Here is a 13,278-nt window from a genome sequence, read left to right as displayed (position 1 = left end):
GTTTTCCCCTAAAATTCTCCTTATCTAGAAAACAGATGAAATGCCGTACAACTCTAAGGACAGAAGTAGAAAACAACAGTATTTCAGTAGTATTTTCATTTAAAGGAAATGAAAGGAAAAGCAGTTTTCATTTTGGTGAGTAAAGAGAATTAGGTTTAATCAGGGAAGGCTGAGGAGGCGGATGGGGCTTTCCATGAAACTTCTGGAGACATCTGAGTTCTTGACAGGGTCATAGCCAGGGCCTGACTGCATTCAGTAAGTCTGACCCAAAGGAGGTACTCCTGCTAGTTCAGCAGTCTTTGAGGGGTCCAAATCAGCGGACCGGCCTGGATTGGGGTGCCCCATATGTGGAAACACTGGGCAGGAATCCGAAGGCTTTGGGTTCCATTAAGGGCTGGGTAGGGTGGTTCTGTTCTCTGGATTTTGTTTCCTTCATTGATAAAATGAAGGTACCTCACATGAGGTAATGGAAGTGCTCTGGTTGTAAAGCCCTCCAAGACCGTAACAGTGTGTTTGGATCTCTAAGTCTTTGTAACTTCATTGCAAACATTTGAGGATATGTTTTCCTTGATGGGGGTGTATCTCTAGTCAGCTCTAAGGATATGAGGAGCCAACAGGATTATACGGTTCACAATAGAAGAGAGAGAAAGCCTCGGGGGAGAAAGAGAAAGTTTGATAAATGTTAAGGATCCCTTTCTCCCTGACCTGGCTGCGTTGTCTGATTGTAGGGGCTGTTGCTTTTTTCTTGAAAGTTTCTCCTCTGAGTCCTAGGACACAATTCTCTCATGATTGTTCTTTTATTCTTATTAGTAATACCCACTAGTTATTGAGGACTTTGTGTTAAGTGCTTTATATGCATGATCTCATTTAATCTTTTCCTTCCTAGGCGATAAGGACGATCATTAGCTGAGCTCTGCAGATCAGTCTTAATGGAGAGATTAAGTCACCAGCCTCAATTACATAACGGGGTGGTGGTGGCTGACATGAGGTTTGGGACTCTAGTCGCCAGTCCCATCCCGTAGCACTGAGGAATGCTTCTGCATGGTCCTTGCAAGCTGTCCCTGGCACTCTGTCAGTGCCCCTTCACAGGTGCACCTTCACAGCGTTGGCTGACGCCCTGCAAACCGTGCCTCCTTGCTCAGCTTTGTCCCGTGTAACTCTCTGTACTTGTGTGTCCTCCTGGCAGCCCATCCTCCTTCCAGCCGTGGGACCCACCTTGAAGGCAGCTTGACAACACTGTGTTGCAGTAGTTTATGTGACAGTCTGTCCCCTCAGCCAGGCTGTGAGCTCTTCCAGGATGAGTTCATATCACTAGCAACCTGTGTGCTCTGTGGGAGTGTATCAGTCAGTGTTTTTGTCGCCCTGATCGAATATCTGACGTGTAGAACTTACGCATTTACTTTGGGATTCCTGTGTTAGAAGGTTCCATCCCTGTGTGACTGGCTCTGAGGCAGAAACACCACGGCAGAAAGGGGTGGCATAGGAAAGCCACGCACTTCACGGCATCCAGGAAGAGAACAGCAGGGAAAGAGATGGAGGGAAAGGGGAAAGGGACCAGACAGAGCCCCGAAAGTCACAAGCCCACACCCACACAGACACACCAGAAGCACACCTCACTAATCTCCTAGGTGTTGCCTAAGGCAATCAAACTGACAGTCAAGATTAATCATCAGACATAGCAAGCAGTCAAAATTGTTTATGGAAAAAGATTGTTTATGGGCTAAATAGCCTAAGGAGGGGGCAAAGTGTGCACACATAGCCCTCCCTGAATAAGGTGCCTCTTTGTGGGGACACTTTTCTCTCTTCCTACAGAGGCATTTGAAAACATCTCTATGAAACTAAGATGGAAACAGAAGTCCGGTTGGAATGATTCTTTGTTTAGTCTTACAATCCTGTGGCTTTCAATTTGGGGATAATATCAAGGTGGAGGGGGAAGAGGTCGGAGCAGAAGTGCTCCAGTGAGTTTGGCTGGACCCGGGTGGGGGGCTGCCTGCCCTGAGCTCTGGCTCCCCTCGAATGTGCGGCAGCCATTTCTCCTCCCTAGGTGATTTCTGGGCAACATCCCACTTTTGCCCTGGAAGGTCCAGGAGTGTTCTGAAGAAATGAGCAGGAAAGTGAATGAAAGCCTCTGTTCCCTGATTGTCCTGAATGTGGGTGACAGGAAAGGGGCCTAGGAATCAGCTAGAAATACACAAATCACCTGTCTGGCAGGAGGCAGGGAAAAATGCATGTCTGTGCTTCTTAAGCCCTCTCTAAATATGGTCAGCACAGCATTTTGCCAGCACATTTCCTTATCCTTACCCTTCCTATGAAACTAACAAGCTACAGTGTCAGTGTCCGTATCGGGGAAGGGAGCTGTGCTTCTCAGCTGGCTACTGAGCACTTGAAATATGGCTAGTTAGTGTGCCTGAGCTACTCGACCTTTAATTTCACTTGATTTTAATAATTTTAAATAGCTACATGTGACTCACGGTACCATACTGGACAGTATGGAGATCATGTCCATCACTCCTGGTTCTCCTGGACAGTTCTACTCCAGATAGCCACTGCTTTGATAGCAAGCTCAGCGTTATCAAGAGAGGAATCAGAAGCATCTATCACTTCATAACCAACACAAAGCTATGGCAAGCCTGAAAATAAGGTGTGCATTCACACACACATGCACACGCACACGCACACAAGCACATATATTTCTATCCCTAGTGTCTACTACAGAGGCTCTAGATCCTCCCTTCTCAGCACCAACCTAACCCAGAGCCCTAATTTGCTTACATCTTTGCTATTCTCCCCCTTCCCTGTAGGAATGTATTGATTGGTCTTACTGAAGGGAAAGTTGCTAAGTGTTAATTGTGATCCTCAACTTGACTGGCTTGAGGGAGGCCTGAAGAGGTGACTGGATTGTGACCACTAATCTCATCAATGGGTCCCCATTCATGAGCGCATAGCTAATTTGGCTATTAGGAGGCGGGGCCTACTTGGAGGAAGCCCACGCTAGGGGTGTGAGCGTGAGTACTGTGTCTGGTCCCAGGTGCCTCCTCTCGGGCTCTTGCCCTGCTTTCTGCTTCCTGTCTTGAGTTGAGCAGCTCCCCTCTGCCGTGCTCCTCTGCCATGACGTCTCTGTGCCTTGGAGTGAGCTAACCGTGGATTCAAACCCCTGAATCCATGAGCCAAAGACAAGCCCCTCCTCCTTTAAACTGTGAGTGTCCCAGAGATGAAAACTAACACATGCTGCCGAGGAACCTCCCTGCGCTTTTCTGCAGCTTCCACCTCTGAAGGGTTCCATCAGGGGCTGTGTGCTTTGCAAAGAGGGAAAGAGAGTCACATTCCTAGTTTTCCAAGCTCTGATTCTACTGGAAGAAAGCAGTGACCCAGCAGGACAGGGCCTTTTGTATCCCAGAGGGAATACAGTTCCTGCATCGGTCATTTCTGAGTCGTGACTGAGCAGGCGTAATAAATACCTGCTGTTAAGGAAGCAACTGACTGTGGCAAGTAAGGAGGCTGGGCACAGCTTTCAATTTTTAAAAATATTTATTTAAATAAAATTTTTCTTTTTGTGTGTCTAAATTTTACAGAAAAATACTGACAAATACAATTTCCTCTTTGCCTTTCCTTCCCAAGAAACAAAAAGCAAAAAGCAAGTCCATCAAGTGACGGAGAAAAGCCCTCTGGCTGTCATCTGAGTCTGGCGGAGGCTGTGCAGAGTACAGGCCAGGACGCGGGGGTGTCCTCTCTGAGCGTGTGCTGGCTTAGGAAACCTCTTCTGTATGAATCATTTCTGTTCCTCATTAACTAACCCCCGCTCCCCACCACGGGCACAGGTTCTGAGGTTCTACTGATTGCCAGTACAAACGGTGAGGAATAAAGGGACAGAATTGGCACAGTACAGGGAAAAGAAGGGATCGGAGACAAATGGGAAAGAAAGATAAGAATAAAGTGAGAAGAAAAAGGAAAGGCTATTTGCCTTAGATGCTTTCATGCTTCCATTCATCTGACAGGAAATGTGGGGGCCTGTCACATACCCGGTCCTATTCTAGGCACTCTGTAAAGCCTGGGGCGGGTGTAAATCCCATTCAGTTTGGGTTCTGGGTCTCATGCTGTGGAAGCAGTGAAGGAGTGAGTTTCTGAGTGTCTCATGCCCGGGGTTGGAGCAAGTGCATTAACCAGGAGGCAGCAGGGCTGCTGTGCCTGGAGACAGAGGCCTGGTCACAGCCATGACAGCTGACTGCGGCCTTTACTCAAACTGGCAGCCAGTTGCCATGGAGACCCTGATCCAGGTGATCCACTCTCTTGGATCATATCTGACACCCTATCTTGGCTGTCAGTTCCCACATCTCCCCCAAATCATCCACTTTAGCGGGACTGAGAGTTGAAAATGTGAAGAACAACTCGTCCTGGTGGGTAGCAGCAGACGGGGAAGCGTGTGGTGGGGAGATGCCGCGCCAGGGCCATCCTGTGACATGCAGAGCACAGCTGGATGCTCCGACACAAGCTGTCCCTCTGATAAGGGGACAGATAATCAGAATGCCTATGCCTGAAGGCCTAAGGAATTTAGAGAAAGGGTTAGGAGTGACTGGCTTTGAAATGCATGCAGGCCTAAATGATGAGTCACATGGTTATCTGTTAGGAAATCCTGATTGCAGAGTCACTGCCAGGTACCCACTCTCCACAGCCCGGGGTACACCGGGAGGGCAGGTGAATACCAGGTACCCAAGTGGGCAACAGAGCACAGCTTTCTGTCCACACAGTTACTGAGTTTGGTTTTTTGTAATGTTTTTACTAATATCTTTATGATTAAGAGGGTCATAAAGGTTATGGGGTTGGCTTGAAACTATGCCTGTCATACCTTAGGTATCTTATTAATTAGACAGTGGTTTTGCCACTGTCTAGAATAACTTCCATGGGAAAATATTTCAAGAAAGCTCCCTGGCAGATGTGCAAATGAACTGTTAAAATACAATCTACTCCCAAGTTGGGAATTACTTATCTTTGTAATATCCTTGCAATAGAATCAAAACACAACCAGCTCATCATAGAGGGAGATTCACTCTACTTCTCACCCTCAGCCTGGGGCAGGGGAGAGACTCTCAACTCACTGAAGACCTCAGGGCACATGTGTCTGCTGGACCTTTGGTACTGCACATGCGGTCCTGCAAATCAGTACCTAGTCTGGTCTACTACAGCAAGGAGGGGGCTCTTGCAGAAGAGAAGGTCACTTTGGGGGAATGGTGAGGTGTTACAAGTTTACCCTTAACCTTATCTCATAGCCAACAGCAACCATAGTTATGAGTACCCACTTGCCTGAGCTGCAAGATAAGTATTAGTAAACGTTTCATTCCTCCAGCCTGGTTTCACTGGACCTCTGCTACTCCTGCACTCCTGTAACACACCATGCACCCCCTGCACACTCATGAAACCATTCCCAGTGTTCCTGCTCTGAGGCTGTACTGGAGACTGTCTTTAATTCCTTCCCTACTGAAAACCTTTGGTTACAAAGAAGATACCCAGCTCAGTGTAGCATCTTATCACCCTTTCCTTCTGTAGCATACACATTGCACAGGTACATAATTGCAGCCTACTGAAGTGATGAGTGGGTTTCCATAGCTTTCTAGGAGTCACTGCCAAGAGTGGTTGGTTCTTGCTTGGAAAATCCACCTTGGTTAAAGCGGTAGCATCCCAGAGAGGTCTTGGACGACATTAAACAGCCATCAGTGGTAATGAGGACCTTGTCATGAGTTCCAAGAAAAGAGCTTTCAGTGAATTTTAATCCATCATACTTGAAACTTTTAGGCATAGGGAAGGGGCCAGAAGCACAGGAACTTGGTGTGTCAATATACACTGGGAGGGGCCTGTACCAGGTTGCTGGAATGTCCAATTGTGAATATTGCAGTAAAAGGCTATGTAAATATAGGAATAGGAAAGCATACATCTCCAACCTGAGTGGTATATGGAACAGACAGTGCACAGGGTCTGGCCTGCCTGTGTAATGATGCAGATGTGCCTAAATGTGGGCATATTTCTTTATGAGACACTTCTGCATGTATATATAATGTACTGCTTTGCATGATGTATGCATTTAATGCCTATCTGATGAACAGACTAAACTTGCCCAAGTACCTATTATTTGAGTTTGCATAAGTGTTTCTGGTGTGTGTGTACATGTGGAAGCCACATTGATCACATGGATGAATGTTCTTTGTGCTTTAGTTTGTAAGGTATGCCAGAGAGAAGTGGAATGCACATCTGGTTCCGTAGCGAGGCACTGTTATCAGACACATAGCTGCCAGGGCAGTGCGAGAACTGTCCGTGTGCTCTCCTGAAAGTGTCCTCCACTGGGACACTGAGTCTGAGGTTTGTTCCTGGGTTGAGTAGTTATTCTGTGCACATGAGAGCATCATCTTAGGGACTCCTCCTTAATCTCTGTGTGGTTGGAGGGAGGTCTGACCCCAGCAGGAGGATACCTGTACTTATTGCTAATAGACAGGAAGTGATGGCCTCTTCTCCATTTGCAGAAGCTTGGGCTGGGCAGAGATCCAGAGGTCTTCCTCATCCTTTTTCTTCTTTTTCTTGTGCCGTTCTGGCTGTTGGCGGTTCTTACCCGCTCGGCTCCAGCAGCAATGACAGCAGATGAAGAGAAGGGTGAGGATCATCAACAATGGTAGCCCCAGGAGGACAGCCAGGCAGACAGTGTTGAAGACACCCTCTTCGTTTTTGGTCACGATGGTGTCCCAGATGGAGCTGAAGAAGGAGCTGATTTTCTCCATGGTGCTTGGCTGGTCTGCGGACAGATGTCCCTTGCAACTCACTAGCAAGTCCTGGGTTCAAGAAGACACAGCCTTGGATGCTTGGGATTTATTCCTCTTTCAGCTTTGAGTTTGAGCATGCCACAAGACCTGAGGAGATTGAAACAGACAGTTCAAGAGAAATCCAATGGGAATGGTCTATAATTTTAACAGATCTCCGATTTTAGGCTTAGGAAAGGGAAGAAAGTGAAGATTTCCAAGGAGTCCACTGAAGTTGTACTGAGATAAATAAGATAATTTCATGCATTTAGTCAATAAGCACTAACCAGTTCTTGCTATGTAGAAATACAGTATTAAGCTTATGGATAAAATAATATGACATCAGGTCTGGTATCATAATAGATGATCAAGAGTTGTTAGATAAAGCAATCCATGTGTATATCCAGTGTCTGGTTAGGGGCCAACTCCCTAGACTACACTATGATCTTTAGCTCTTCTCTCCGCTGCAGCTTACCTGACAGGTGTTGAATATGCACTCCCCGTGGGACAGTTTGGTGCCTAACCTTCTATGTAGGTATCTTGCCATTTTTGAAGCACAACATGGAATGGCTACATCCTGCTGCCTATGGCAGGAGACACTTGGGCTTCCTCAAGGTTAAAGGGTGAGCAGTCCTCCTCCTGTCTCATTCCTGCCTCCTGTTTACTTGCTGTCTTCCCTGCTCCATGTCTCCTCCCCTCCTTATATCCCACACCTGTGTCTGCTTCTCTGTACTTTCTACCTTCTACTCCCTCTTTACCTTCTGTTTTTGGCTGCTTGGTTCCCAAGTCTCCTTCCTGCCTGTTTCTTTTCTTGTCAGGAGGAAACTGGAGTGGAGTCTCAGGATGCCTCTCTGCTCCTGTGCTGATCTCAGTGTAGAGCAGGGACTAGTCCCCTCTTCCTTTGTCACCTCTTTCTACCGCTCCACATGTGTCTCAGGGCTCAGCTGCTAAGTGTAAGAGGCTTCCTTGGTATCTGGAATCTGTGGGTTCTTAGGTCCAAACAAGACTTTGAGGACAAATATGACTCAAGAAAATTTATAAGACTTCCTGGTGCAAGACATTGCCCTGGACCCTAATATTAGAGTCACTGATTAGTGAGCTGGAGACTTAGAAATCATCCTGATCCACTGTCACTTAAAGATGACAGATATGAAGCTCAGAATGGGAAGGTGACATGCCTGGGGCCACACAAAGCTGCCAGACTTCCTGATAATGAGTCCAGCTATTTTGCAAGGGTGCTGGACGTGTGGGAGAATTAATGACGATAATACTATTTTGTGATGTATTTTGCTCAGTGTTTTTCTAATCACATTCACGTGCATTTTATCTTTTAAGCGAGCAACAAAATGGTGCAGTGACTGGACAGATGCAGACTAGCCAGGCTTCATTTTATTGCCTTGTTCTGGAAGGTAAAGGTATGGCCCTCTTGGGTGGTGTGTTATATACACAGTACCTCAGAGGTTGTCCTGCAAGGTCTCATTCCTGGGATGAAATGCTCTGTAAATGTCTCATATGCTCAGTGACTGACCTGTGCACCTTCCTAGGCCCCACCTGACATTAGTCCTGGTCAGGTGGCCTGATACCCTACTCCTGATGAACACAATTTTTGCAATTATATAAATTGGCACTTACTACTGTGCCCTTTGGCCTACAGTGACTGAGGTAATGCTGTAAGACAATAGTACTTTTAGCTAACTTTTATTAGCTACTTAATTCGACGCAGGCTTGTATTCCTATTAAGTCACTTAATCATCATTACAGCCTTATGAAATAGGTACCATGATTCCCCTATTCCACAGTTGAAGAGATGGAGACAGGAGTCACAAGTGGTTGACTTGGCCTTCCTCCTGGGGTGCTTGGCTCCAGATCCCTAAGAGGTGAGCTCTTCACAGGTTGCTCCGGGGCCTCCTATTCCTTTGTACGGAGTTAACCCATTTTTGGCATGGAGCCCAGGATTTGCAGACTCTTACAATCCTTGGCTATTCCCCAGACTGACTTAAACGTTTATCCCAGTCTATTGTGGAAGAGACTGCAGAGATTTACTTTCCATTGTTAGGCCCTTGCCAAATGCTGAAAGAAACATAAAACAAAGCCCAAGTCCTTCCCAAGTGCAGATTTAGAGAAAGCACATGGCTGCCTACATTTAAATCCAACATGCAGCAGAGAAAAGAAGCCACATCCCCTTATTGAAGCCTTTTCCAAAGTCCCTCCTGGGGCTGGGAACTTCCCAGTTCATGGATTTGCCCACACACCATTGGGTGCCCAGCGCTTCACAGAGAAAAGCAATCCCTGGTGCTCTGATAAATCCTTGGTGCTCTCCTTTCATATCATCTCTTATCTTCTAGGCTTAGCTTCTCTGGCTGTGATCTTTGCTTTTACCTCAGCCTTCTGTGACCCATGTAATTTTGGTACATTTGTTGTGGGAAGACTTTGGATGCTTTTCTCTACTTTGATCCTCCACATAACCATTCTGGGACCCAGCATCCTTACAGTATAATCAGTGACGCATGTGAATCTTTTGCAAAACATCCCATCTCCACAATTACTGGTAAATTATTCTACATCAGGGTGATTTTGATCTTTGCAGGGAACACAAAAGCACCAAAGGCTCACTCTCCGGGTCAGCTGTGGGGAGAGGAGGGCAGTGAGCTTTAGGAGAAGGTTAGGAAAGTTTGCATGAAGGTGGAGACATTTAAGAAGGACCTTGAAAGGTAAGTTGGATTTTGGCAGAGAAATATAGGTGAAAAGAAATTCAATTTAGGCAGAAAAATTTCTAGAGCCTGAGAGGGAGAACACGACATCTTCTGATGAGCCTGGGGTTCAGGGTAGGAGAGGAGATGACAGAAGATAAGCTAGACTGGCCATCAGGGACAGGGTAGAGATGGATATTCATTGGGGAGCTTTGTAACAGGAGAAGTTGTGATCAGAGCTGCCCTTTAGGAAAAGATCCAAAGATATAAAAAGCTTTGGAACATGTTTATTTTTTCCATTAAAGACAAAGAATTTACTGGATCACTTAAAGATTTTGAGATGTGTAATAAAGTAAGTTCTGAATTACCTGGCATTTATGGTAAAAAGAGAGAATCATTTATGCACTTCTGTGTTGTTTCCACTTTCAAAGAAAGAAAATATACTTAGCCATGTAAAGAGAGAAATAGTTCTCTGGCACTGATGGCAAATGTTTTAGGAGAGCTCTTTATCCACTGAACACTTACTAGACACCTAAATGTGCCATGCCTTTGTTAGGTGGTGTGGATTTAGCAATGAATGACAGAGTTACAGTTTCTGACATTGTGGAGCTGTGTATATTCTAGAGGAGTTATTATTGAAGGATCGTGTGATAAAAGACAAATACGATAAGCAAACTCCAACTGAGGCTGCTTAGTTGGCTGAAATAAAAGCATGCATTTGAATTCCGTGTTTTCCTGTGTGTGCCAGGACCTCCTACCTCTCCAACCTTTTGTTTTAAACTCATCCATCCCATGGCACCTAAAATGGCCTTTGAATAAATAGATTTCTTTTCAAACCTGGGCTGTCAATAACTCACTTCTGCATTTCTAACGGTACTTATTTGAGTCTGTTCTCCACACAGCCAAAGAGAATATTCATTAACATTTGGGAACCTAGTCTGGGGAAAATTTGATTAAAAGGTATTCTTTATATTTTTTAATCTAAGAATTCTCTTCCAGGCTCCCCTAGGTTACTTGCTGAGCTCTGCTAATCTATAATGTTTCATTAGTATTTATGAGCTTTGCATTATTAGCATTTCCAGGAAACAATCAAATATCTCCTTGGTGGTATGAATTAAAAGTTGGCACTTCTGTGGGATGTTTTGCAAAAGAAGCCACACTTTGGGCTGTGGAATGCACTCTGGGAGACCTTTGCCTTTTGTTAGCTTTCAAGTGTTGCTGACACTGTTTGAAAGAGAATTCATCTGTTTTTGTAAAACCAACAATAGGTGCCAATCAGCGGTCCCATTTGACTGTGATTGTGTGTGTGTGTGTGTGTGTGTGTGTGTGTGTGTGTGTGGTTGTGTGTGTGTGAAGAGAGACGGGAAGAGTTAAATTTGATTCTCTGGAAACCAAATATTATTTCTGTAGCCCCTGTGATGTCTGGGGGATGGGGAGAAAGTCCTTTTTCCCTCCAGTTTCTGTCTGCATGTGTAGAAGGTGTTAATGGGAAGCAAGATACCAGGACCAGAAGACTGACCTGGGTTCAGCTCTGGGTTAACCTGCACGACCTTGGAAGTACGTGAGCCTCTGCTACACAAAAAAAGTTAATAGACTTCCCTCATAGTGATGTTGTGAGGATTAAAAAGGCTCAATCTATTTCATGCATTTTGTAAACTGTAAAATACTATACAAACATAATCCATAAAACAGTGGGTTATCTCCAAATAACAATGGACTAATCCCAGCCTGGAGCTTTTTCTCCCCATCCCTAACCTCTAAACCCAATTGTCATTGGTAAAGAACTACAAGCCCCCATCTCATTCCAATGAAAAGGGCTTTCTGAGTGACTGCCTGCTTATGGCCTGTCTTTAGGTTTGTGACTGTGAATCGAGACTGTATGACGAAGGTTCACCTGGGGAATATCTGCTGGTGTCTGGAGGACTGTTGAACTCATGGATAAGGTCTGTGGCGAATGACCAGCTGTCTGCAAGCCCCAGCCTCCCGCCTAGGTTTGGGGACCTGGGGAGTATACAGAAGTGAGCCATTCCTCAGGGAGGTCTCATCCATGCTCTGTGAGCCAGATGCTGCTGTGATGCTATTCTCTGAACTGGCCCAGGCCTGGTGTTCTTCTGGAGCTTTCCAAGACCAAGATGGTGGTAGGCTGGGGGTGGGGTGGGGATGGCAGGCAGGACATTCTAACTTGCATCAGATACTCATTATTCTTGCTTTTTAGATGAAATTATACATGTGAAGTTCTAGAATAGTGTCTGTCCAATAGTAAGTGCTTTCTAGAAATGTTCAAGATAGGGACCATGAAGGTACCCAAGTAAATCCCTAAACCCAACCACAGAGTGACCTCTTGAGTACTACAGATCTTCAGCCTTCCTGTAGCAGAGAGGTTCAGGTCTCTATCAGAACTGTAAGAGATTCCTCTGCTGTAGCTGCAGTTTTCTGGGCAGGCATGTAGGACCATCTTCTGGTTAAACAGGGGACAATGACCCCTCTTTGGGCCTCTCCGCAGATCCTTCCTTATTGCTATGTCTTAGTGTAGGATAATCATTGTTTGCTTTTGCTCTTCTGTCCAGTGGCCTCAAAGGATATCAGATGAACTTCTAGCCAGACAGTCACTCAGGGGGTTAAAGATACAGATTCCTAGGCCTACTCTTAGAGATCATGATCCAGTAGATTTGATGTCAACTTAGGAATTTATGTTTGCAACAGGCAGCCTGAATGCTTCTGGATAACTGTCAGGTTTGTAAGGAGTATTATAAAGCTGAGTGAGGTCATCTGTGAGCATAGGAATGAGGGAATGAATCAATGGCTGGGGTGGCAGGGACATGGTCTATCTTCAAACATGGCAGCAGGACAGCCTAGTGGGGTGCCTCATGTGGCTTCTTTCTCACTGTGCATAGCCAGGGCATCTGAGGTGGAACTGGTTTCCTGGAGGTCACAATTTCATGTTGCAAACATTCACTGAGCATGGACAATGTATCTGGCCTTGTACCTTCAGATCCAGAGCCCTTCCCAGTCTAACAAGGAGCAGAAATGAAAGCAGCAGCACTCTACTATGAATCTGGTGCTCAAGCTGTGTGCGGAGGGCTGAAGTGCCATGGAAGCAGCGCGGCTGAAGGGACAGGCGCATCGGTGTGCAGAGGGTTAAGGGAAAGTGACAAAACCAAACAACAGCCAAGATGTCTGCTCTCTTTCCCAGGGCAGTGATTTATGAGCATTCACAACATGTTGGGAATGACACTGGGGTGTGACATCCCACCCCACTGGGGTGTGACACATTGTGAACAAGCAATCATTTCAGTTTCCAAACTAAAACTTGAAGTTCCATTTGACCCAGCATATTCTGGTATCCTCTTGAAAGAGCTAACGGCATCGTATCAGTGATACCCACATATCCATGTTGATAACAACAGCATAATTCATACTAATTAAATCTTGGAAGCAGCCTATGTCCATCAACAAATGAATGGATAAAGAAGAGGTGGTATTTATACACAGTGGAGTGCTACTCTGCTCTCAAGATCAACTGGAGTCATCTGTAGGAGAAGAGCTGTTCCTTGAGACCATAATGTTGAGTAAAATAAGTCAGACACAGAAGCTTAAATGCTGCCTGGTTTCTCTGACATGAGAAACTTAAAATATAAAGAAAGAGCAAAATAAAAGATAGGAGGTAGTAAAGAGAGAGAGATATCTTTCTTGAGTGGGAATGGGATAGAAAGATAGAAGGTGGGGAGGGACAGGGGATGAAGAAAGGGATTGGGGTGCACCAGCTCCACACAAGGAATGTAAACTTTAGGTACTGCAGACATGTATGA

At 45.6% G+C, this 13,278-nt stretch overlaps 1 protein-coding gene across 2 annotated transcripts in view; it reads right to left on the bottom strand.

Moving 5' to 3' along the window:
• Nucleotides 1-3,509: 3,509 nt before the first annotated feature.
• The window catches only part of Kiaa0040 (KIAA0040 ortholog), a 32,672-nt gene continuing 22,903 nt past the window's right edge, over nt 3,510-13,278 (bottom strand). For both annotated transcript variants that reach the window (XM_013158074.3, XM_063240189.1), the window contains one exon: nt 3,510-6,890. In XM_013158074.3, the coding sequence (XP_013013528.1) occupies nt 6,471-6,761 (291 nt within the window). In that variant the 5' untranslated portion in view covers nt 6,762-6,890 and the 3' untranslated portion in view covers nt 3,510-6,470. The remainder of the gene's footprint in view (nt 6,891-13,278) is intronic.

This window comes from Cavia porcellus, unplaced genomic scaffold (assembly GCF_034190915.1).
Source record: "Cavia porcellus strain 051 isolate PalLab524CR breed Dunkin Hartley unplaced genomic scaffold, mCavPor4.1 scaffold_29, whole genome shotgun sequence".
Lineage (NCBI taxonomy): Eukaryota > Metazoa > Chordata > Mammalia > Rodentia > Caviidae > Cavia > Cavia porcellus.
The sequence above is the reverse complement of the archived record's forward strand: the minus strand, read 5'-3'. Positions and strand labels throughout refer to the sequence as shown.